Genomic DNA, 26,845 nt, shown 5'->3' with positions numbered 1-26,845 from the left:
ATAAATATGTAATCTCAACCAAAGTTAATGGAAGAAAGGGCAAGAGAATTAGTTTGTTGGTATTCAAAGACACAAATGCTAAGGATATTTTAAAAAATGCAAACATCAACATTAAGGATTTTTATTCACAAAGGAAATCCTGGACGAAGTTATTAGGCAGATGGAATATTGGGAAAAATAATTGCATTGTGTAAAACTGACAATGAAATACTATCTAGAAAAATGAACACGAATTAGAAACCTTGGTACAGATATGAGCAGAGAAATTACAGGAATTTGTAAAGATGTGCCAGATGTAAAGATGCTCAGTAAAACAGGGAAGGGGAGTGGGCACACACACGTACACACACAGGGAAATTTCATTGTATAATTATTTAATTCCCCCAATTAGAAAATGCTTGGATTATGGGGAGAAAAGAATCCTCCTGCAATGCTGATGAGAATGTAGAATGATGGAAATTCAGAATAGGCTTGCTCTGTACTCCAGCAAATTTGGTTCTAAGTATATTTCAATTTCTCAAACCTATTTATAGGGGAGCAGGTAAGAGGATGTTCCTTTTATTAGTGGGGGACTTGGACAAGCCTGAAGAAGGCAGAAAGATGGGATGGAAGCAAACGCTGGAGCCCCAGCCAGGTGTACACAAAGCATTGTAAGTGGATTTTTAAAAATAAAATTGAGTGAATAAAGCAGAAAACAGAGTGAACTCTCTATAATTCCACATTAAAAATATAGCACATGAAACTACATGAAAGGGGAACAGTTGATACATGTCACTGCACATTTGTCAAAACCCATAGAATGTATCACAGAGAGCGAAGCTTAATGTAAACTTGGAGTCCGGTTAATTATTGTGTATCTATATAGGTCCCTCAATTAAAATAAATGTCTCATACTAATGCAACATGTAAATGACAGAAGAAACTATATAGCAAAGGAGGTAAGTGGGAACTCCCTATACTTTCTGATCAGTTTGTCTGTAAACCTAAAAGGTCTCTAATGAATTAAAGCCCATTAATTTGAGAATTAAAAAATTGAAAAGATATGCATATGGAAATCTAGACAAACGTGCAAGAACATAAACAGATCAGAGTACCCAGCTTCAGCTTCAGCTTCAGCATTCATGATAATTTTGGGCCACATCATCCTTTGGCTGTCGTTTTCATTGTACAATGTTTAGCAGAAACACTGGCCTTTACTAACCAGATGCCAATAACATCCCCTTCTCACCACGAACTGTGACAACTAAAAAAATTCCTGTTTATGTCCAAATGTACACGGTGGACCAGAATCAGCCTGGGCTCAGAACCGCAGTCCTACACGTTGCCAGGGGCACATAGGCTAAGCGAGAACTAGGGACGCACATTTCTTCCTACCCTCTCTCTCCTGGCCCTGCTCTGCTTGGTCTGTCTTTTCCAAGAAATGGCTAGCAAGGAAGGGCAGAAGAGAGTGTCCTGCTTGTTGCTGTCAGTGGCATCCACAGGCAGGCGTGGGGTCAGACCTAAGGGCTCCTCTCCCTGATACAGTGTGCTTTATCCCTGCTGAGTCTCCAGCAGACTGTTCCCCAAGAGTCTGTCCATGAAACCAGACCAAAAGGGCAGTCCCCTGGGTATGGAGAAACCAGGTGGGACCTCAGAGGACTCTCTGGCACCTGTACTCTCTGCTTCCTCTGCCAACTAGAGAGACTGCAGACCCTATTGGGGGCTGAGGAGCAACTAGCTGTGGGAGAGAAAAGGCTGAATACAAATGCCCAACCCCCTCAGGGTCAAGTCAGAGGGAAGGCAAGAGCTAGAGGAGTCCAGACTGAGAATCCACTGTGGTGCCCTCAGGGAAAGGGCAGTCGGAAGACTTCTCAGAAAAAGGATGACTTGGAGCTGGGTCCTGGAGAATGACTTCTCTTGGGGGTGATGTAAGTGCTCAGTGTCTTCTAGCCAAACTGCAAAGCTTCACCTCTCTTCTCAGTCAAGTTCTACCCTGTTCCTGTTGTCCTGCTGATCTAAACCAGATGGTCTGACAATAGCATGTGTCCCTAGGATAAAATATAAATATTTGATCTCTCATTCTTCATCTTGCTCCTGACACTCAGTAGGTAAATGTGTTAGTATCTTAGGAGTGATAGGTTTCTTTTTTATGCTGATGAGATGACTGGAGGCTGGGGGCCTCTACGTAGCTTGGATGAGGGCTGGTCTCCAGAAAGACCAACCATGAGAAATTTTGTTCTATGTATGCCTTGTCTCTACTGCTATATCCTGGTTTGGCCCAAAGTGGTTGCTGCTAACCTAGAAAGGAGGCTCTAGGGGAGACAGAGGTGTGAAATGGGTGCACTCCTGTGACGTGTATGTGTATTTGCTCAGCAGTGGTGTGTGAATCATCTTCTATGAGACCAGAGGAGACAATTCAGTCCACCTGTCATAAGAGGTCGGAAAGCCCAGTCTCGAAAGGAAAGGCTGCTGTTGTTCAGTTGCTCAGTCATCTCTGACTATTTGTGATCCCCTAGACTATAGAACGCCAGGCTTCCCTGTCCTTCACTCTTTCCCAAAGTTTGCTCAAACTCATGTCCATTGAGTTGATGATGCCATCCAACCACCTTGTCCTCTGTCGTCCGCTTCTTCTCATGCCTTCAATCTTTCCCAGCATCAGGGTCTTTTCCAGTGAGTTAGCTCTTTGAATCAAGTGGCCAGGGGCTATAGAATAAGTTAAACACCAATGGCCAATGATTTAATTAACCATGGCTCTGTGATGAAACCTTTATAAATGCTTCCCAAACAGCACAATTTGGAGAGTTACTAAGCTGGTGACCACATGGAGGTGCTGGTAGAGTGGTGCGTCCAGGGAGGGATGGAAGCTCCTTGCACCTTCCCCCACACCTTGCCTATGCCTCCCCTTCTATTTGGCTGTTCCTGAGCTGTGTCTTTGATAATAAACTGGTCATAGCCACTGAAGCACTTGCCTGAGTCCCATGAGTCATTCTATCAAAGTGTGAAATCTGAAAAGGGGGTGGGTTTTGGAAAGTTCAACTTTTTGGCCAATTCAGATGGAAGTGTGGGTCCCACAGGCACTCAGTACTTGCAACCAATGTCTGAAGCGAGCTCCTCACCTCTGAAGTCTCACAGTAATTTCAGGTAGTTAGTGTCTGAGTTGAAATGAATTGTAGTACACCCAATTGGTGTGCAGAGTTGGAGAACTATCCTTGGTGTGGAAAGAAGCCACACGGTTGGTGTCTTAAGTTTTGTGAGTAAAAACAACTGGCCTTTATCTCCTTCTGTCTAGTCAGCAACCCTGCCCACTCCACTCCTGTAATCAGCTTCAAATCTGGCCATTCAACAGTCCAGGGTGCCTGCACCTCCCTCCCTCTACCTCTCCCCATTTCTTCCTAGGTCTCATCTCACCCACCCCTGCTGTCAGCAGCATGCTCTCCTCACAACATCCAGAAAGAGCTCTCTATATCAAGAATCTAATGATGCTACTTGTTCTTGAAACCATCTCCTGTTACCACCACTTTGGAATGTATTAAAAGCTCTTGGAGCCTCACTCTCTTTGTTTGACAAATAGTTCTCACCTCGTTGGTGTTGGAGAAGACTCTTGAGAGTCCCTTGCACAGCAAAGAGATCCAACTAGTCAATTCTAAAGGAAGTCAGTCCTGAATATTCATTGGAAGGACTGATATTGAAGCTGCAACTCCAATACTCTGGCCACCTGATGTGGACAACTGACTCATTGGGAAAGACCCTGATGCTGGGAAAGATTGAAGGTGGGAGGAGGAGAAGGGGACGACAGAGGATGAGATAGTTGAATGGCATCACCGACTTGATGAACATAAGTTTGAGCAAGCTCCAGAAGTTGGTGATGGACAGGGAAGCCTGGCATAATGCAGTCCATGGGGTTGCAGAGTCAGAAATGACTGAGCAACTAAACTGAACTGATGTAGGATGGGTGTGAAGAGTAAATGTGATAATGGATTTTGTGTGTTTTGCAGTCTGGAAAATAGAGGACATTCCAGATAAGTTAGTTCCTTTATCCCTCCTTGTTGGATCCTACACTTAAAATTAAAATAACATGTACTGCAGCTTCCTCATCCGTTCACCTGCCAATGGACATCTAGGTTGCTTCCATGTCCTAGCTATTGTAAATAGTGATGCAATGAACATTGGGTGCTTGTGTCTTTTTCAATTCTGGTTTCCTCAGGGTATATGCCCAGTAGTGGGATGGCTGGGTCATATTTATGGTAGTTTTATTCCTAGTTTTTTAAGGAATCTCCTTATTTTTCTCCATAATGATGATATCAGTTTTCATTCCCACCAACAGTGCAAGAGGGATCCCTTTCTCCACACTATCTCCAGCATTTATTGTTTGTAGACTCTTTGATGATGGCCATTCTGACTAGAATATTGTAATTATCCTCCAATTAAAATAAATAAATAAAAATTAAAATAATGGTAAGAGAATAAAAGTGTAGGGGAATATCCATGACAACATACAGTTAAAGAGAGGAGCATTTAGAATCATTGCTTATTTTCCAATTTGGATTCCTTTTATTTCTTTTTCTGCTCTGATTGCTGTGGCCAAAACTTCCAAAACTATGTTGAATAGTAATGATGAAAGTGGGCACCCTTGTCTTGTTCCTGACTTTAGAGGAAATGCTTTCAATTTTTCACCATTGAGGATAATGTTTGCTGTGGGTTTGTCATATATAGCTTTTATTATGTTGAGGTATGTTCCTTCTATTCCTGCTTTCTGGAGAGTTTTTATCATAAATGGACGTTGAATTTTGTCAAAGGCTTTCTCTGCATCTATTGAGATAATCATATGGTTTTTATTTTTCAATTTGTTAATGTGGTGTATTACATTGATTGATTTGTGGATATTGAAGAATCCTTGCATCCCTGGGATAAAGCCCACTTGATCATGGTGTATGATCTTTTTAATGTATTGTTGGATTCTGATTGCTAGAATTTTGTTAAGGATTTTTGCATTTATGTTCATCAGTGATATTGGCCTGTAGTTTTCTTTTTTTGTGGGATCTTTGTCAGGTTTTGGTATTAGGGTGATTGTGGCCTCATAGAATGAGTTTGGAAGTACGGTACTGGCACAAAGACAGAAATATTGATCAATGGAATAAAATAGAAAGCCCAGAGATAAATCCACGCACATATGGACACCTTATCTTTGACAAAGGAGGCAAGAATATACAATGGATTAAAGACAATCTCTTTAACAAGTGGTGCTGGGAAATCTGGTCAACCACTTGTAAAAGAATGAAACTAGGCCACTTTCTAACACCATACACAAAAATAAACTCAAAATGGATTAAAGATCTAAACGTAAGACCAGAAACTATAAAACTCCTAGAGGAGAACATAGGCAAAACACTCTCTGACATACATCACAGCAGGATCCTCTATGACCCACCTCCCAGAATATTGGAAATAAAAGCAAAAATAAACAAATGGGACCTAATTAACCTTAAAAGCTTCTGCACATCAAAGGAAACTATTAGCAAGGTGAAAAGACAGCCTTCAGAATGGGAAAAAATAATAGCAAATGAAGCAACCGACAAACAACTAATCTCAAAAATATACAAGCAACTCATGAAGCTCAATTCCAGAAAAATAAACGACCCAATCAAAAAATGGGCCAAAGAACTAAATAGACATTTCTCCAAAGAAGACATACAGATGGCTAACAAACACATGAAAAGATGCTCAACATCACTCATTATCAGAGAAATGCAAATCAAAACCACTATGAGGTACCATTTCACGCCAGTCAGAATGGCTGCGATCCAAAAGTCTACAAATAATAAATGCTGGAGAGGGTGTGGAGAAAAGGGAACCCTCTTACACTGTTGGTGGGAATGCAAACTAGTACAGCCACTATGGAGAACAGTGTGGAGATTCCTTAAAAAACTGGAAATAGAACTGCCTTATGATCCAGCAATCCCACTGCTGGGCATACACACTGAGGAAACCAGAAGGGAAAGAGACACGTGTACCCCAATGTTCATCGCAGCACTGTTTATAATAGCCAGGACATGGAAGCAACCTAGTTGTCCACCAGCAGATGAATGGATAAGAAAGCAGTGGTACATATACACAATGGAGTATTACTCAGCCATTAAAAAGAATACATTTGAATCAGTTCTAATGAGGTGGATGAAACTGGAGCCTATTATACAGAGTGAAGTAAGCTAGAAGGAAAAACATAAATACAGTATACTAATGCATATATATGGAATTTAGAAAGATGGTAACAATAACCCGGTGTACGAGACAGCAAAAGAGACACTGATGTATAGAACAGTCTTATGGACTCTGTGGGAGAGGGAGAGGGTGGGAAGATTTGGGAGAATGACATTGAAACATGTAAAATATCATGTATGAAACGAGTTGCCAGTCCAGGTTTGATGCACGATACTGGATGCTTGGGGCTAGTGCACCGGGACGACCCAGAGGGATGGTATGGGGAGGGAGGAGGGAGGAGGGTTTTGGATGGGGAACACATGTATACCTGTGGCGGATTCATTTTGATATTTGGCAAAACTAATACAATTATGTAAAGTTTAAAAATAAAATAAAATTTAAAAAAAATAGAATGATTGCTTAACTTGAAATAGCCACCTTGGCTTCACTGAGAACTGGCAAGGACTTTACATGATAGAGCTGAGCAGAAGTCTAGAATCAGGTTCTTTCTCTAAATAAATCAACTGATGCTCATCTGTACGGATATCTTGTATCATGAGCCCAATGCTGAAATAGAAAGAATTATGGTGCACAGCAGTGGTCAAAGACAGAGGTGATCTGTTCCCTGTTTCTTAGGGTCCAGTGGGGAAGCTGTCATGTAACCAAAGATGACAAAACAGAGGGGTCTGAGGTGTGATGAGGAAATCCTAAGGGTCTGCGGGAGCTGAGTGTCAATCAAAGACCAGCCTGGGGCTTAAAGAAAACTGCTAGAGAGGAATGATGTCTAAAATGAGACCCGGAGGGTAAGTAGATGTGATGCAGGTGAGGCAGGAAATAGGATCAGGGATTTCTACATAGAGGGGACAGAAAAGTGCAAAATATCAAGGTGACAAAATCATGGTGCATTCAGGGACAATGGTGTGTGTGGTGAGCCCTGGAGAATTAGATGTGGTTCAGGGGTTTCTGGAATATGAAGGCATAGAGGTGGGAAGGGTAAGAGTAGGCAAGACTATGAGGGCCATTTGAAGTTTGTTCTAAGGGCAATGGGGGTACCATAAATATTTTAAATACACTTACAAAAAGTTTATAAGATATTCCATGATATGAACATATTCATAGGCATTTGGGTTGTTTCCACTTTAGGGATCCTATAAATGACATTCCTGTGAATAACTAGTACATGTCCTTTAGTAAATAATGCTTATTTGTGCTCCACTGGGTCTGCACCTAGGTGTGTAATTGCTGAATCACAGCAGAGATCTATGTTCACCTGGAATAGATGCTGCCAATCAACTTTCCAAAGCAGTGATACCACAGAGTTGGTTTCAAGCACAAGCAGCATCATTAGATTCTTGTTGTAGAAAGCTGTTTGTGGATGCTGTGATGGGGAGTAGGCTGGGTGTGGTGAGACCTAGGAAGAGATGGGGAGAAGCGAGGGCAGATATGTGTAGGCACTCTGGACTGAGTTGAATAGCCAGATTTTAAGCTGATTATAGAGTGCCTGATGAAATATGGACGGAGGTTCGTGACATTGTACAGGAGACAGGGATCAAGACCATCCCCATGGAAAAGAAATGCAAAAAAGCAATGGCTGTCTGGGGAGGCCTTACAAATAACTGTGAAAAGAAGAGAAGTGAAGAGCAAAGGAGAAAAAGAAAGATATAAGCATCTGAATGCAGAGTTCCAAAGAATAGCAAGGAGAGATAAGAAAGCCTTCCTCAGTGATCAATGCAAAGAAATAGAGGAAAACAACAGAATGGGAAAGACTAGAGATCTCTTCAAGAAAATTAGAGATACCAAGGGAACATTTCATGCAAAGATGGGCTCGATAAAGGACAGAAATGGTATGGACCTAACAGAAGCAGAAGATATTAAGAAGAGGTGGCAAGACTACATAGAAGAGCTATACAAAAAAGATCTTCATGACCCAGATAATCATGATAGCGTGATCACTCACCTTGAGCCAGACATCCTGGAATGTGAATTCAAGTGGGCCTTAGAAAGCATCACTACAAACAAAGCTAGTGGAGGTGATGGAATTCCAGTTGAGCTATTTCAAATCCTGAAAGATGATGCTGTGAAAGTGCTGCATTCGATATGCCAACAAATTTAGGAAACTCAGCAGTGGCCACAGGCCTGGAAAAGGTCAGTTTTCATTCCAATCCCAAAGAAAGGCAATGCCAAAGAATGCTCAAACTACTGCACAATTGCACTCATCTCACACGCTAGTAAAATAATGCTCATAATTCTCCAAGCCAGGCTTCAGCAATACTTGAACTGTGAACTTCTAGATGTTCAAGCTGGTTTTAGAAGAGGCAGAGGAACCAGAGATCAAATTGCCAACATCCGATGGATCATCGAAAAAGCAAGAGAGTTCCAGAAAAGCATCTATTTCTGCTTTATTGACTAGGCCAAAGCCTTTGACTGTGTGGATCACAATAAACTGTGGAAAATTCTGAAGGAGATGGGAATACCACACTACCTGGCCTGCCTCTTGAGAAATCTATATGCAGGTCAGGAAGCAACAGTTAGAACTGGACATGGAACAACAGACTGGTTCCAAATAGGAAAAGGAGTATGTCAAGGCTGTATATTGTCACCCTGCTTATTTAAATTATATGCAGAGTACATCATGAGAAACGCTGGGCTGGAGGAAACACAAGCTGGAATCAAGATTGCCAGGAGAAATATCAATAACCTCAGATATGCAGATGACACCAGCCTTATGGCAGAAAGTGAAGAGGAACTCAAAAGCCTCTTGATGAAAGTGAAAGTGGAGAGTGAGAAAGTTGGCTTAAAGCTCAACATTCAGAAAACGAAGATTATGGCATCTGGTCCCATTACTTCATGGGAAATAGATGGGGAAATGGTGGAAACAGTGTCAGACTTTATTTTTCTGGGCTCCAAAATATGCAGATGGTGATTGCAGCCATGAAATCAAAAGATGCTTACTCCTTGGAAGGAAAGTTATGACCAACCTAGAAAGCATATTAAAAAGCAGAGATGTTACTTTGCCAACAAAGTTCCATCTAGTCAAGGCTATGGTTTTTCCAGTGGTCATGTATGGATGTGAGAGTTGGACTGTGAAGAAAGCTGAGCACCGAAGAATTGATGCTTTTGAACTGTGGTGTTGGAGAAGACTCTTGAGAGTCCCTTGGACTGCAAGGGGATCCAACCAGTCCATCCTAAAGGAAATCAGTCCTTAATATTCATTAGATGGACTGATGCTGAAGCTGAAACTCCAATACTTTGGCCACCTCATGCAAAGAGTTGACTCATTGGAAAAGACTCTGATGCTGGGAGGGATTGGGGGCATGAGGAGAAGGAGACGACAGAGGATGAGATGGCTGGATGGCATCGCCGACTCGATGGACATGAGTTTGGGTGAACATTGGGAGATGGTGATGGACAGGGAGGCCTGGCATGCTGGGATTCATGGGGTCCCAAAGACTCGGACACGACTGAGCAACTGAACTGAACTGAACAGGAGTGAAGTGGACAGTGTTGCTGACAAGACAGAAGGAGAAAGGAGTCAATTGTTTTTACTCATAACACTTATGACACCAACTCTGTGGCTTCTTTCCATATAAAGGATAGATCTCCAACTCTGGACATTAACTCAGTGTCCTACAATTCAATTCAATTCTGACACCAGTTACCTGGAGTTACTGCCAGGCTTCAGAGGTGATGGGCCCAAGCCCACAAAACTGTCCCCACTTCAGACATCAGTTGCAAGTACTGGGTGCCTGTGGGACTCACACTTCCATTCGAACTGGCCAAAAAGTTGGAACTTTCCACAACACACCCCTTTTTCAGGTTCCACACTTTGATAGAATGACTCATGGAACTCAGGCAAGTGCTTTGATTGCTATTCAGTTCAGTTCAGTTCAGTCTCTCAGTCGTGTCCAACTCTTTGCGACCCCATGGACTGCAGCACACCAGGCCTCTCTGTCCATCACCAATGCCTGGAGTTTACTCAAACTCATGTCCATAGAGTTGGCGATGCCATCCAACCATCTCATCCTCTGTCATCCCCTTCTCCTCTCGCCTTAAATCTTTCCCAGCATCAGGGTCTTTTATTTTCCTTTTTTTTAAGTAAATTTATTTATTTTAATTGGAGGCTAATGAGTCAGATCTTCACATCAGGTGGCCAAAGTATTGGAGTTTCAGCTTCAACATCAGCCCTTCCAATGAACATTCAGTACTGATTTCTTTTAGGATGGACTGGTTGGATCTCCTTACAGTCCAAGGGACTCTCAAGAGTCTTCTCCAACACCACAGTTCAAAAACATCAATTCTTTGGTGCTCAGCTTTTTTTATAGTCCAACACTCACATCCATACATGGCTACTGGAAAAACCATAGCCTTGACTAGACGGACCTTTGTTGGCAAAGTAATGTCTCTGCTTTTTAATATGCTGTTTAAGTTGTTCACAACTTTTCTTCCAAGGAGTAAGTGTCTTTTTATTTCACTGCAGTCACCATCTTCAATGATTTTGGAGCCCCCCAAAAGAGTCTGCCACTGTTTCCACTGTTTCTCCATCTATTTGCCGTGAAGTGATGGGACCAGATGCCATGATCTTCGTTTTGTGAATGTTGAGCTTTAAGCCAACTTTTTCACTCTCCTCTTTCACTTTCATCAAGAGGTTCTTTAGTTCTTCTTCACCTTCTGCTATAAGGCTGGTGTCATCTGCATATCTGAGGTTATTGATGTTTCTTCCAGCAATCTTGATTCCAGCTTGTGCTTCCTCCAACCCAGCGTTTCTCATGATGTACTCTGCATATAAGTTAAATAAGCAGGGTGACAATATACAGCCTTCAGTTCAGTTCAGTTCAGTTGCTCAGTCATGTCCAACTCTTTGCGACCCCATGAATAGCACCACGCCAGGCCTCCTTGTCCATCACCAACTCCCAGAGTTTACTCAAACTCATGTCCATCGAGTTGGCGATGCCATTCAGTCATCTCATCCTCTGTTGTCCCCTTCTCCTCCTGGCCCCAATCCCTCCAAGCATCAGAGTGTTTTCCAATGAGTCAACTCTTCGCATGAGGTGGCCAAAGTACTGGAGTTTCAGCTTTAGCATCATTCCTTCCAAAGAAAGCCCAGGGCTGATCTCCTTCAGAATGAACTGGTTGGATCTCCTTGCAGTCCAAGGGACTCTCAAGAGTCTTCTCCAACACCACAGTTCAAAAGCATCAATTCTTGGGCGCTCAGCTTTCTTCACAGTCCAACTCTCACATCCATACATGACCACTGGAAAAACCATAGCCTTGACTAGATGGACCTTTGTTGGCAAAGTAATGCCTTAATGTACTCCTTTTCCTATTTGGAACCAGTTCATTGTTCCATGTCCAGTTCTAACTGTTGCTTCCTGATCTGCATACAGATTTCTCAAGAGGTAGGTCAGGGGGTCTGGTATTCCCATCCCTTTCAGAATTTTCCACAGTTTATTGTGATCCACATAGTCAAAGGCTTTGGCATAGTCGATAAAGCAGAAATAGATGTTTTTCTGGAACTCTCTTGCTTTTTTGATGATCCAGCGGATGTTGGCAATTTGATCTCTGGTTCCTCTGCCTTTTCTAAAACCAGCTTGAACATCTGGAAATTTATGGTTCATGTATTTTTTATTATAAAAGATATGACTCAGAAACAGCCCAATAGAAGGGATGCATAGGGCAAGGTTTGGGGGAAGGTATAAGGAACTTCCACCCCTCTCTGGATACATCACTATACCAGCACCACCAACTTAGAAACTCTCCCAATTCTGTTGTTCAGGGAGCATTTATAAAGGCTTCATCACAGAGCTATGATTAATTAAATCATTGGTCATTGGTGCTTACCTTAATCTAGAGCCCCTCTCCTCTCACTGGATGTCTAATGGGTGGGGCTGACAGCTTCACCCGCTTATCATGCTTAATCTTTCTGGAGACCAGCCCCCACCCTGAAGTTATCTAGACCCCTAGCCTCCAGTTCTCTCAGCATAAAAAAGACACTTTTACCAATCCTAAGATGTGTGTGTGTGTGTTAAGTCACTTCAGTTGTGTCTGACTCTTTGCGACCTTATGGACTGTAGCCAAAGGAGCCAGGCTCCTCTGCCCATGGACTTCTCCAAGCAGGAATACTGGAGTGGGTTGCCATGTTCTCTTCCAGGGGATCTTCCCAACCCAGGGATCAAACCCATGTCTCTTACATTTCCTGCATTGGCAGGTGGGTTCTTTACCGCTAGCGCCACCTGGGAAGCCCCAATCCTAAGATACTAGGAGTTTTATAGGCTGAGTGAGAGACAAACGAGGAATGAGAGACAAATACCAAAAAATCAAATATTTATATTTTATCAAAGGGAGGCATATGCTAATGTCACATTTTCTGCTTTAGATCAACAGGGCAAGATGGTTTGGATAGAACTTGATTGAGAAGAGAGGTAAGGCTTTCCAGCTTGGTTAGAAGACGCTGAGCACTTATAATACTCCAGAGAAACCATTCTCCAAATCACCCTTATTCTGGGAAGCCTTCCAACTGCTCTTACACAAGGGAGCATAGCCCTAGGTTCTCATTCTGTGCTCCTTTTCTCCTGCCTTCTCTCTGACTTGACCCTGACGGGTTTGGGCATCTGTGTCCAGTCTTGTCTCTCCCAAGACAAGGTGCACCTCAGCCCTCGGTAGGGACTGCAGCTTCTCTGGGCAGAGAGAGGCAACAGGGAATCCTGTTTTGTGTGGATAGTTGGAAGAGCAGGTAGAGACTGAAGATCCCAGCAGACCCCCTGAGGTCCCTCTTGGCCTCTCCAGACCCAGAGGACTGCTGTTTCAGGTTGGTTCTTGGAGAAACTCTTGGGAACAGCCTGTTGGAACCTGCAGCAAGGATAAAGCACCCTATTAGTTCCAGGACCCCTTAGATCTGACTGCATGCCTGCCTGTGGATGCTGCTGACAGCAACAAGGAGACCTTCTTCTGTCCTCCTCTGCTGGCATTTCTTGGGAGAGGCAGCCCAGGCAAAGGGGGATCATCAGGGAGAGGGTAGGAAGGAAGAATCCTACAGATGTGGGTGGTGCTACCTAGCCTGGGCATGAGGTCAGGGCTGGGAAGAAGGGTCATAAGAGAGGATCTTATTTTCTGGGAGGCTGTTGGGGATCTTCTCGGTTTGCCCATCTGTATCCCGAGTTCTTGCCTAACCTAGGTGCCCTTTGTGGCTTTTAGGTCAGTGATTTTCAGCCCAGGGTGATTCTACCTGACAGTGGACGTTTGGACATACCAGGAATTTTTTTGGTTGTTCAAAATATATGTTGAGAAGCGGATGCCAATGGCATCTGGTTGGTTGAACCTAAGGTTTCTGCTGAACATTAAAGCAGTGAAAAGGACAGCCAAGGAATAATCTAGTTCCAAATATCACGAGTACTGAAGCTGAGAAACCTTGTTCTGTGTATGTCTTATCTGCTGCTCTATCGCAGTCTGGCCCAAAGTGGCCCCTGCTAATCTGGAAAGGAGGCTCTAGGGGAGACAGAGGTATGAGCTGGGTGCTTTCATGTGATTTGTGTGTGATGTGTGCTCAGCATCTCTGTGTGAGGCCTCCTCCATGATACCAGAGACACAGAATTCAGTTCACCTGTCATAGGAGTTGGGAGAGCCCCAGCCTCAGGAATCATGGCCTTTCCACCAAGTGGGAAATGGGAAGGTGAACTATAGCAATGATATAGAGTTGGAGAAGAGAGTGGGGGTTCAATCAGACTCCTGGAGGGACTGCATTGTGTGATTAAGTGAGGTTCTAAGTGCTCCATGGGGCTCAGAGACCATACATTTAAAATGGGGCCAATCGGTACCATTAGGTACAGAAGGATGACAGCAAACCAGACCAGAAATTCAATCTCAAAGTCAGTGATAACTACATTTATTTGGTAAACCCTAAGCCCTTATGTGAATCCTCATGGATCTCTGAATGAGTCCTCTGCGTACGCTCATTTTCCATTGTGGCAGGGTGGCTCAGCACTAGAATGTTCCTGGAGTTTGAACCCTGGGTCTGATGACTGCATATCTTGTGTACGTTTCAAAATTTTTCTCTGAAAGCCAGAGGAGTGGGAACAGAGCAGGAGGCATGGGTGGAACCTGGAGCTGTAGTCCAGGAGAAGGAGATGGAGCCATATGGATGGAGAGGAGACAGAAAAATCCAGAACTACTCAGTGGGGACATGAATGCTTGAGGGAGAAATGAAGCACAGAAAGATGTTAATGTTAGAGTCTTGTTTTCTGAGTGGGTGCATTGTTGCTTTCCTTTTCCAGTTAAACTATAGTCTTCCTCACTCCAAAGACAATCCTCACTCCAAACAAGTTTCTCATTGTCCTGGTGATTCTGTGTCCAGGTTGACTCCTACAGTCAATAATACTTAGAGGCAAAGCCCTAGTGAGATTCAGTTCAGTTCAGTCACTCAGTCATGCCCAACTCTTTGCGACCACATGGACGGCAGCACGACAGGCTTCCCTGTCCATTGCCAACTCCTGGAGCTTGCTTAAACTCATGTCCATTGAGTCGGTGATACCATCCAACCATCTCATACTCTGTCATCCCCTTCTCCTCTCGCCTTCAATCTTTCCCAGCATCAGAGTCTTTTCAAATGAGTCAGCTCTTTGCATCTGGTGGCCAAAGTACTAAGAGTTTCAGCTTCAGCATCAGTCCTTCCAGTGAATATTCAGGACTGATTTCCTTTAGGATGGATTGGTTGGATCTCCTTGCTGTCCAAGGAACTCTCAAGAGTCTTCTCCAACACCACAATTTAAAAGCATCAATTCTTCTGCACTCAGCTCTTTTTATAGTCCAACTCTCACATCCATACATGACTACTGGAAAAACCAAAGCCTTGACTAGACAGACCTTTGCTGGCAGAGTAATGTCTCTGCTTTTTAATATGCTGTCTAGGTTGGTCATAACTTTCTTTCTAAGGAGTAAGCGTCTTTTTATTTCATGGCTGCAGTCACCATCTGAAGTGATTTTGGAGCCCCCCAAAATAAAGTCAACCAGTGTTTCCACTGTTTCCCTATCTATTTGCCATGAAGTGATAGGACTGGATGGAAGAGATCTCTAGTCTTTCCCATTCTATTGTTTTCCTCTATTTCTTTGCACTGATCACTGAGGAAGGCTTTCTTATCTCTCCTTGCTATTCTTTGAAACTCTGCTTTCAGATGGGTATATCTTTCCTTTTCTCCTTTGCCTTTCACTTCTCTTCTTTACACAGCTATTGGTAAGGCCTCCTCAGACAACCATTATGCGGTTTTGCATTTCTTTTTTGGGGGGGATGGTCTTGATCATTGCCTCCTGTACAATGTCATGAACCTCTGTCCATAGTTCTTCAGGCACTCTGTCTATCAGATCTAACCCCTTGAATCTATTTGTCACTTCCACTGTATAATAGTAAGGAATATGATTTAGGTCATACCTGAATGGTCTAGTGGTTTTCCCTACTTTCTTCAATTCAAGTCTGAATTTGGCAATAAGGAGTTCATGATCTGAGTCACACAGTCAGCTCCCACTCTTGTTTTGGCTGACTGTATAGAGCTTCTCCATGTTTGGCTGCAAAGAATATACTCAATCTGATTTCTGGTGATGTCCATGTGTAGAGTCTTCTCTTGTGCTGTTGGAAGAGGGTGTTTGCTATGACCAGTGCATTCTCTTGGCAAAACTCTATTAGCCTTTGCCTTGCTTCATTCTGTACTCCAAGGCCAAATTGCCTGTTACTCCAGGTATTTCTTGACTTCCTATTTTTGCATTCCAGTCCCCTATAATGAAAAGGACGTGTTTTTTTTTTTTTTTTTTTTTTTTTTTTACAGGGATCTGGAACTAGAAGGTCTTGTAGGTCTTCATAGAACCCCTCAACTTCAGCTTTTTCAGCATTAGTGGTCAGGGCATAGACTTGGATTATTGTGATATTGAATGGTTTGCCTTGGAAACAAACAGAGATCATTGTGTCATTTTTGAGGTTGCCTCCAAGTTCTGCATTTCAGACTCTTTTGTTGACTACGATGGCTACTCCATTTCTTCTGAGGAATTCTTGCCCACAGTAGTAGATATAATGGTCATCTGAGTTAAATTCACCCATTCTAGTCCATTTTAGTTTGCTGATTCCTAAAACATCGATGTTCACTCTTGCCATCTCCTTTTTGACCACTTCCAATTTGCCTTGATTCATGGACCTAACATTCCAGGTTCCTATGCAATATTACTCTTTACAGCATCAGACTTTACTTCCATTGCCAGTCACATACACAACTGGGTGTTGTTTTTATTTTGGCTCTGCCTCTTCATTCCTTCTGGAGTTATTTTTCCACTGATCTCTAGTAGCATATTGGGCACCTACTGGCCTGGGGAGTTTGTCTTTCAGTGTCCTATTTTTTTGCCTTTTCATACACTGAGATTACTAAGGGAAAAATTACCTGGGCTCCTGGAGGAGGGCATGGCAACCCACTCCAGTATTCTTGCTTGGGAAATCTCATAGACAGAGGAGCCTGGCGGGCTACAGTCCATGGGGTCATAAAGACTCAGACATGACTGAATGATTAAACAGTAACAGAGCGTATATATTCTGAATTTTCATCATTCTACATTCTTATCAGCATTGCAGGAGGATTCCTTTCTCCCCATAATCCAATGAATACAGCATTTTCTAATTTGGCAAACTGAATAGTTATTCAGCAAAATTCCATTCCTCTCTCTGTCTCTTCTCCACCTTTTTTTTTTTTTTTAACTGAGCATCTTTATATTTGCCTGGGTAATTCTTTCTGCCCATATCTGTACTGAGATTCCTACTTTCTGTCCATTTTTCTAAATAGTTTTCCTTTATCAGTTTTACACAGTGCAGATTGTTTTTCCCAATGTTCCATCTGCCTGATAACTTTATCCAGGATTTCCTTTGAATAAAAATCCTTAATGTTGACATTTTCATATCTTTTAAAAATATATTCTTAACATTTGTGCCTTTGAAAATTAACAAACCAATTCTTTTGCCCTCTCTCTTATTGACTTTATAGTTGATACTACATATTATGTTTTGAATATATCTAGATTCTACTTTGCATTTGTTCTTGGGCAGAAATTGAAGTTTACTTTGCTTCCTAAAATGAACAATTTTCCTAGTGGAAAATACTAAACAATCATATCTTTTCCCTTTGATATGTGGTTTGACCTTATCATACATTAGAGTTTTAATAATAAAGGGGTATTTTCTGAGATATAGATTCAAGTTAATTGATGTTTACAATTTAATTCATACTTTAAAAAATGACTATGACTGTATAACGTGTCTCAGTATCCCAGGAAGGCATACCTCTCCTATTTACTCCACTTTCATAAGTTTTGTACTAATTTTAAGGGGTATAGTTTTATAACTATTTTAAGAAGGAATTTTAGGTTAGTTTTAGCAGGTTCACAGTCAGTTCCTGGAATTGTAACTGCAATTGTGTTGATGATAGCATTTGGTGAAGAATTGATTTCATTAAAATTAGCTCAACTCATCAACAGGGTGTAGACTGTTTTCAAGTATTCAAATCATGTTCTAATTTTATTAATGATTAAATTGTCTTTGGCAGTATTGTATGTTTTTGGCTAATTTCTATATAATAAGAGAGTTTTTCAACGTGGTGTGAGGAACCCTGGGAATCCTGGAAACTCATTTGGGGGATCCATCAAGTCCTAACTTTTCCAATTACATGTGAGGTTGTGTTTTCATCATACACTCTAATTAAAGCAGTATATTAGAGCATGCTAGGTAGCTTCAGTCGTGTCTGACTCTGTTGTGTGAACCTGTGGACTGTAGCCTTCCAGACTCCTCTCTCCAAGGCAAGAATACTAGAGTGGGTTGCCATTTTCTCCTCTAGGGGATCTTCCCCATCCAGGGATGGAACCAGTGTCTCATGTCTCCTACATTGGTAGGCAGTTTCCTTACCACTAGCGCCCCCTGTGGAGCCCAGAACAGTATATAACCACAGACTAAATAAAAGAAGCAGATGTGAGCATCAACCTGTGTCCTACAAGGTAGGCCTTAGGTATATTTGCCAGAGTGTAAAGCCAGGCCACTCTTCTCAATAAATGTCTTTGAAAATATAGTTACTCTTGTATACATATGTTGTTAATATTAACATGTATCAAGTTTATTATTGTTCTTTTAAATTTACTAATAGCTAAATACTTTTAAAGATTGTCTGTTTTAGTTTCTGGTGTGATAAAAATTGATAGTTACAACTCACCCAAACAAAAGCCCTTTAAGGACCTCAGTAGTGTTTGACTGTAAAAGGATCCTGAGACCAAAAATGGTTGTTTACAGTTTGTGTTACTACTGAGAGTTTATCTTAATTTTAACTTAAATTCTATATTTTGAATGACTACTGCTGGTGTAATACTTTGATACATACTATATTTTTTTGAAGTTGATCTTTCTTTTTGTAGCATTCTGCCCTCTTATGTTCTAACATATTACATCTTGATTCTTTTATCTTTTCTGGATAGATGATCAGGTCACATCCCTTCCTATCCTTATGTATCTTCTTTCTTTTTCTTTCCTTGTAGCACCATTCATGACTTTCAATTCCATGGCAAAGAACAGCAGAAACAGTGAGTAGCCTTGCCTTCTTTCTGATTATAAAATAGTGCATGTTAAAGTCCCACTTATATACTATTTGTTTGTTTTCTAGTGTGTATTCTTTATCTAGCTAAGTCCCCTTCAATTTCACGTTGTAAAAAAGTTTGCAAAAAAAATCATGAGTCGACACCCATATCAAAACGTTGTGTTGTAACCTAAAACTCATGCAGTGTTACATCAATAATATACAAATTTAAAAAATCATAATTGGAGTTGAATATTAGAAAATGTACACCTCCATTGATAAAAAGAATTCTATCATTTTTCTCTTTTAGTTTATTTATGTGCTAAATCACATGATGCTGCACCATCTTGCCATTCATGGGATAAACCAACACCACTTGACCATAATTTACTAATTTTTGTACATCATTTTATTTGATTAGGTGACATCCTACAGTGGATTTTAAAATTTGCTTGGATAGGTAAAGTGGGCCCATAATTGTTTCTTACAACAGTTTACCTGGTTTTAGAATTTAGAATGATGAAATCAGCTTAGCAGATTTCAGATTTTTCCCTTTTTTCCCCTTTTATGTGAAAAGCATGTATAAGATTTAATCAGTTGTTCCTTAAAGGTTTATGAGCACTCACTTGTAAACTCACTGTGTCTAATGAATTGTAGGAAGGGAAGGTCTCTAACCATTTCAACTTCTTTAAAACTTTTTTGAAATGGTTTCTATTTCTTTCTCATATTAGTTTTGCAATTTATGTGTCTCTGAGAATTCAAGCCATTTCTTATATTTTATTACTACTTCATTCATTTTAAGATATCCATTATTTCTATAGTTATTTCCAATTTTAATTTTATGCTTTTTCATTGGCATTTTCTTCTTGGCTTTATCTTGTTAATCTATCACCCAATGTGGGTTGTACTAAGTATGATTTTCTGGATAATGTTTCTTCTCAATACATTTTAAAATGTGCATTCCCATTGTAGTACTCTTTTAGCTTAAAACTTTGACGTTTGATACTTAAATTATCTTTGTAAATATTTATTCATCAATTTAATATTGACACAAAAGATTGCTTAATAAATCTAACTCATGGAATTTGGAAGGCTATCCTTTCTTTATTGATTTCCAATTTTAGTATATTATAATCTACATATTATTTGTACTTTGAAATAGATGGAGGATTTCTCTATGTCCTAAACAAGGTCAGTCAGTTCAGTCACTCAGCCATGTCCGACTCTTTGCAACCCCACGGACTGCACCACGACAAGCTTCCCTGACCATCACCAACTCCCAGAGCTTGCTCAAACTCATGTCCGTCGAGTTGGTGATGCCATCCAACCATCACATCCTCTGTCATCCTCTTCTCCTCCTGCCTTCAATCTTCCCAGCATCAGGGTCTTTCCCAGGGAGTCAGTTCTTCGCATCAGGGGACCAAAGTATTGGAGCTTCAGCTTCAGCATTAGTCCTTCCAATGAATATTCAGGACTGATTTCCTTTAGTATCGACTGGTTTGATTTCCTTGCTGTCCAAGGGACTCTGATAGCTCTGATAGGAAAATTTTTGTTAAAGTCCTCTATGTGCATGAAAGAAATATTTAATCTCACTTAGTACACAGCCCTCCTATGTCCAGGAGCTAACATCTGAATGTTATTAATCCATTGGAATTGTTGTTGCTGTTCACTCACTAAGTTGTGTCTGACTCTTTGTGACTCCATAGACTGCAACACTCCAGGCTCCTCTGTCCTCCATTATCTCCCAGTGTTAGCTCAGATTCATGTCCACAGAGTTGGTGATGCTATCTAACCATCTCACCCTCTGCAGCCCCCTTCTCCTTTTGCCTTCAATCTTTCCCAGCATGAGGGTATTTTCCAATGAGTCGGCTGTTGGCATCAGGTGGCCAAAGTATTGGAGCTTCTGCAACAGTCCTTCCAATGAGTGCTGAAGGTTGATTTTCTTTAGAACTGATGGTTTTGGTCTCCTTGCAATCCAAGGGACTCTAAAGAGTCTTCTCCAACACCACAATTCAAAAGCATCAATTTTTCAGCGCTCAGCCTTCTTTTTATGGTTCAACTTTCACATTCATATATGACTACTGGAAAAATCATAGCTTTGACTATACGGACTTTTGCCAGAAAAGGGATGTCTCTGCTGTTAAATACACTGTCTAGGTTTGTCATAGCTTTCTTTTCAAGTAGCAAGTGAAGGCTACAGTCACTGTCCACAGTAATTTTGGAGCCCAAGAAAATAAAATCTGTCACTGCTTCTGCTTTTCCCCCTTCTTTTGCCATGAGTGATGGGACTGGATGCCATGACCTTAGTGTTATTAATGTTGAGTTTCCAAACAGCTTTTCCACTCTGTCCTTTCACTCTTATCAATTTCATTTAATAACTTCCAAATTGCATATCATTTTAGAACTCTGTTAAAATTTCCAACTTTAATTTAAAAATCTATCTAGCATTGACTTTATAGCTATTTCACCAAAGTTATTTTGAATATTTATTCCTAATATTCAACCTGTATATCATTATATAGGTTAATTATATATATGCAGGTTGCTACAATGTTCTTTTACCTTTCATAAACTATTCCCCTTTGACACTTTCTATGTGCATAAATTTTCCACTTCTGTGTGCTTTTAAACTAGTAATATTTTCCTTCACAGCCTTTTTACAACAACATCACAGTTAAAAATGGATAACTAGATTAAGAATAATCCCTTGATATTATTCATAACCCATCATTCATTCATGCCATAATAAAAGTCTTCTCTAATTCCTTCAGTTCAGTCAGTTCAGTCACTCAGTCGTGTCCAACTCTTTGAGACCCCATGAATTGCAGCACGCCAGGCCTCCCTGTCCATCACCAAAATCCCAGAGTTCACCCAGACTCACATCCATCGAGTCAGTGATGCCATCCAGCCATCTCATCCTCTGTCGTCCCCTTCTCCTCCTGCCCCCAATCCCTCCCAGCATCAGAGTCTTTTCCAATGAGTCAACTCTTCGCATAAGGTGGCCAAAGTACTGGAGTTTCAGCTTTAGCATCATTCCTTCCAAAGAAATCCCAGGGCTGATTTCCTTCAGAATGGACTGGTTGGATCTCCTTGCAGTCCAAGGGACTCTCAAGAGTCTTCTCCAATACCACAGTTCAAAAGCATCAATTCTTCGGCACTCAGCTTTCTTCACAGTCCAACTCTCACATCCATACATGACCACAGGAAAAACTATAGCCTTGACTAGACGAACCTTTGTTGGCAAAGTAATGTCTCTGCTTTTCAATATGCTATCTAGGTTGGTCATAACTTTTCTTCCAAGGAGTAAGTGTCTTTTAATTTCATGGCGGTAATCACCATCTGCAGTGATTTTGGAGCCCCAAAAAACAAAGTCTGACACTGTTTCCACTGTTTCCCCATCTATTTCCCATGAAGTGATAAAACTTACAAATATCTTATGTAAATTAGCATCTAATCTACTACCCTATATTGCATATGATTGTTATGTCCCTTGAATTTCATGACCCTGGCTTATTGATGTAGTGTAGTAGTGGTGTTAGTCGCTCAGTCGTATCTGACTCTTTGTGACCCCATGTACTGTGGCCCACCAGGCAAGAATACTGAAGTAGATTGCCATTCCCATGAGACCAGACCAATTGTTCTATGGAACATGTCGGGTTCTGGATTTTCTGATTGTGTCTTCATGGTTTCATTTAGCTTGTTCCTTCATCCTCTGCATATGATCAATCTTTCTGATGCTCACCTATTCCAGTGGACACATTTTCAATCTGGTTCCAGCATCCTTTAACATTAACAATTGCTCAGTGAAAGTTCCATTGAACTGTTGCAGAGATGTCCTAGGCTTGCTTCCATGCCCTGGGCTATTTCTTCAGGGAACCTGGCTCCTTTTATTGGCATATGGTATAGGGACTTCCCAGGTGGCTCAGATGGTAAAGTGTCTGCCTACAATGTGGGAGACCCGGGTTCAATCCCTGGGTTGGGGAGAGCTCCTGGAGAAGGAAATGGCAACCTACTCCAGTATTCTTGCCTGGAGAATCCCATGGAAGGAGGAGCTTGGTAGACTACAGTCCATGGGGTTGGACATGACTGGGTGACTTCACTTTCACTTTCTTTCAACAGAAGTATTATGATTATTGTTTCATTAAATTTCTTTCTTTCCTTCTTTCTTTTTTGCTTTCAGGATTGTTTCCTCATCATTCTTTTGGTGCAAATTTGCCCAGCATATATTTTTCCATCTATTTATTTTCAAGCATTCTCTTCAGTTCCTATAAAAGACTAAATACAAAATATGAGATACATTGACAGAAATGAGTACTAATAAATAGTATTAAAATAAATATAAATTGGTTACTCAATTAAAGGCAAAGACTCTCAGTGAAAATTTATAAATCCAAGATCCAAACATATTTTTGACAACAGGCACAGTATTCAAAAGAATATGACCCTGACCATCTATGTCTGTCTTAATTACAAACCTGAATCTTTTATTTCTTTTCATCACTGTTAACAAAAACTTAGAGGCCAAACTATGTCTTCAGTATTTAGTGTACAGGATCTCATTTTATCTTTATCACACTACTAAATGGTAAGAAGTATTATGATTTATTCCATCTCACTGATGAAGATTGTAAGACCCAGACAAGCTAAGCAAATGAATATTTAGGATGGTGGTTTAGTCATTAAGTCATATCCCACTCTTTTGACCCCATGGACAGTAGCCTGCCAGGTTCCTCTGTCCATGGGATTTCCCAGGAAAGAATACAGGAATGGGTTGCCATTTCTTCTCCAGGGGGGATCTTCTTCAACCCTGGTATTGAACCTGCATGTCCTGCATTGCAAGTGAATTCTTTACTGCTGAGAAACCCTTGAATATATAGCATATAGAGCTCTGCAATTGCCATTTAATCTATGTTAGAGCCTCTGTTTTAACCACTGGGCCTTCATCTTGTTTCTGATCTCCCCAGATGCAGCATCCTCGTCTGGTCAGAACAACAGCACAGTGTCTGAATTCATCCTCATCGGCTTCTCCAACTTCCCTCAGCAGCTCCTGCCCACCTTCTTCCTGCTGTACCTGCTGATGTACCTGTTCACACTGCTGGGGAACCTGCTCATCATGGGCACCATCTGGAGGGAGCACAGCCTCCACACCCCCATGTACCTCTTCCTGTGTGCCCTCTCCATCTCCGAGATCCTGTTCACTGTTGCAGTCACCCCTCGAATGTTGGTGGACATGGTCTCCACCCATCGCTCCATCACCTTTGTGGCCTGTGCCAGCCAGATGTTCTTCTCCTTCACGTTTGGCTACACCCACTCCTTCCTGCTCATGATCATGGGCTATGACCGCTATGTGGCCATCTGCCACCCCCTGCGTTACAACGTGCTCATGAGCACCCGTGACTGTGCCCGTCTTGTGTCCTGGTGCTGGGCTGGTGGCTCAGTTGTGGGGTTGATGGTGACATTGATAGTTTTTCATCTCACCTTCTGTGGGTCTAAGGAGATACACCATTTTGTCTGCCATGTGCTTTCCCTCTTGAAGTTGGCCTGTGGAAAGGAGACAGCCTCTGTCACCATAGCTGTAATCTTGGTTTGTGTCACAGCCCTGATGGGCTGCTTATTCCTCATCTTCCTCTCCTATGTCTTCATCGTGGCCGCCATCCTGAGGATCCCCTCCACTGAGGGCCGGCACAAGACCTTCTCCACCTGTGTCTCCCACCTCACCATAGTGGTCGTGCACTATGGTTTTGCCTCCATCATCTATCTGAAGCTCAAAGGCCCCCATTCTATGGACAATAACACTCTGATGACCACCATATATACAGTCTTTACTCCCTTTCTTAGCCCCATCATTTTCAGTCTCAGGAATAAGGAGCTGAAAAATGGCATAAAGAGAAATTTGCACAGAACTTTCTGTCCCCTAAGCTTCTGATGGCCAGTTTGGTGGTATGGAACTGTGATGGATGAGAGGGGTTTAATAATATCTGTCTCCATAGAACTCTTGTAATGATTTGGGTCTGTAAAATACTCACACTCCATCGGAGTTTGATGCATACTAGCTACTCACTTTTCTCCAATGTTTCCCCCTGTTGCATAGTCTGTCTCATCATAATCTTTTATTTATTCCCAGTGAAATGAACTCTGTCCCATTATCTATACCTAAGAATGTGCTATTTATCTATAAGCAAGTGGGGAGCACCAGATGCATGTATCAGGACCCTGATACAGGTTGTTATCCTTGAATGGATTAGCAAAAGTAGATTTTAATTCCCCATCCCCCAAAATGAAAATGAATAAAATTACCTAAAGATAATAAGAAATACCACCAGGACTGGGTCTTTTCCATATATGAAACACTGACATGTAAAGTAATTACTGACTGTTAAGAATGATGTTTGCTGTGGGTTTGTCATATATAGCCTTTATTAAGTTAAGGAGGTTTCCTCTGTGCCCACTTTCTGTAGAGTGTTTTATTTTTAATCATAAATGGGTGTTGAATTTTGTCAACAACTTTTTCTGCATCTTTTGAGGTGATCATATAATTTTCATTCTTCAGTTTGTTGATGTGTTGTGTCATGTTGATTGTTTTGTGTATATAGAAGAATCCTTGCATCTCTGGGATAAATCTCACTTGATTCTTCCAATGTGTTGTTGGATTTGATTTGCTAGTATTTTGTTGATGATTTCTGCCTCTATCTTCATCAGTGATATTGACCCACAATTTTCTCTTTTTGTGGTTTTGATTTCAGTGTGATGGTGGCCTCATAAAATGAGCTTGGGAGCCTCCTTCCTCTGCATATTTTAGAAGAGGCTCAGAAAAACAGATTCTAGTCTTTTTTGTCCAGGTTATGCAGCAGTTGGATTTTAGTGTTTTCAGGACAGGAAGTGAGCTCAAGTTCTTCTACCAAGAGAAAACAAATGTTATCAAAGATGTGGAGGTAAGGGAACATTGTGGAAAATGTAAATTGGTGCAGCCAACATGGGAGGCCATATGGAGATTCCTCAAAAAAAGTAAGCCTTGGACTACTATATGATCCAGCTATTCCATTTTGGGGGTATTTATACAAAGAATACAAAAACTAATTCAAAAAGATGTGTGCAGCCCTATGTTCATCATGGAATATTTTACAATAGCCAAGAAGTGGAAACAACTTAACGATGGGATAAGGAAGATGTGAGATATATCTTAATACATAATGGAACACTACTCAGCCATAAGAAATATGAAACCTTGCCACTTGTGACAGCATGGATGGATCTTGAGCATATTATGCTAAGTGAAATAACTCAGGTGGTTAAAGACAAATAGCACATAATTTCACTCATTTGTGCAATATAAAAAACAAAGAAATAAAGACCACAATAAATGAACAAACCAAACAAAAATAAACATGAGCACAGAGGGGAAGGAGAGATGAGGGTAAAATGGGGAAAGAGGTCAACTGTGTGGAGATGAACAGAAAAGAAAATTTGGATAGTAACTGTAATGTGCACAGAGTAGATATATAACGCTGTACACGTGAAACATACATAATGTTATAGATCCATGTTACCTCAACAAAAATAAATTTTTTTAAAAAGGAGAGATATACATAGGAAAAAATATACTTCTTCATGGTCAATGTAGCTATGGCTATGTAACTTTTTTATGAACCATGGCTATGTAATTTTTTAAGGTTCTGTTTCCTAAACTTGAGAAATGCAGATATCATAAGTACCTAGCTCATATGGTTATTGTGAGGATTAATGACTTACATGTGTATCTGCTTATATAATTAAAATCATAAATGACTACCAGAGTCAGAGTAGTGACTAAGTCTTAGTCATTATGAACTACTATAACTATCGTCACTATAATGTTATATAAATACCACACTATAAATATTTTACTACCACTAAAATTAATTTAGAAAGCTAAAATAATTTTTAAAAAGCAATATTGTACAGAAACAGACATGTAAAATAATGGAATGGCATAAGTGTCATGGAATAACCCAATTTCAAAACCATAGACTATTCTTAAAACTTGTTGGGGCAATTAGTTATCCATTTAAAAATACATTTTACCACCACTTGCCTATTAGAATGACTAAAAT

The 26,845-nt window shown here is 41.0% G+C and overlaps 1 protein-coding gene across 1 annotated transcript; it reads left to right on the top strand.

Moving 5' to 3' along the window:
- Positions 1-7,092: 7,092 nt before the first annotated feature.
- LOC133251787 (olfactory receptor 10H3-like) lies at positions 7,093-24,681 on the top strand. The gene is made up of 2 exons (XM_061424579.1): positions 7,093-7,170; positions 23,671-24,681. Exons 1-2 carry the CDS (start codon positions 7,093-7,095, stop codon positions 24,679-24,681), a joined length of 1,089 nt encoding a protein of 362 aa, XP_061280563.1.
- The last annotated feature ends 2,164 nt before the right edge of the window (positions 24,682-26,845 follow it).

The sequence above is a fragment of the Bos javanicus genome, chromosome 7, assembly GCF_032452875.1.
Source record: "Bos javanicus breed banteng chromosome 7, ARS-OSU_banteng_1.0, whole genome shotgun sequence".
Classification (NCBI taxonomy): domain Eukaryota; kingdom Metazoa; phylum Chordata; class Mammalia; order Artiodactyla; family Bovidae; genus Bos; species Bos javanicus.
The sequence above is the reverse complement of the archived record's forward strand: the minus strand, read 5'-3'. Positions and strand labels throughout refer to the sequence as shown.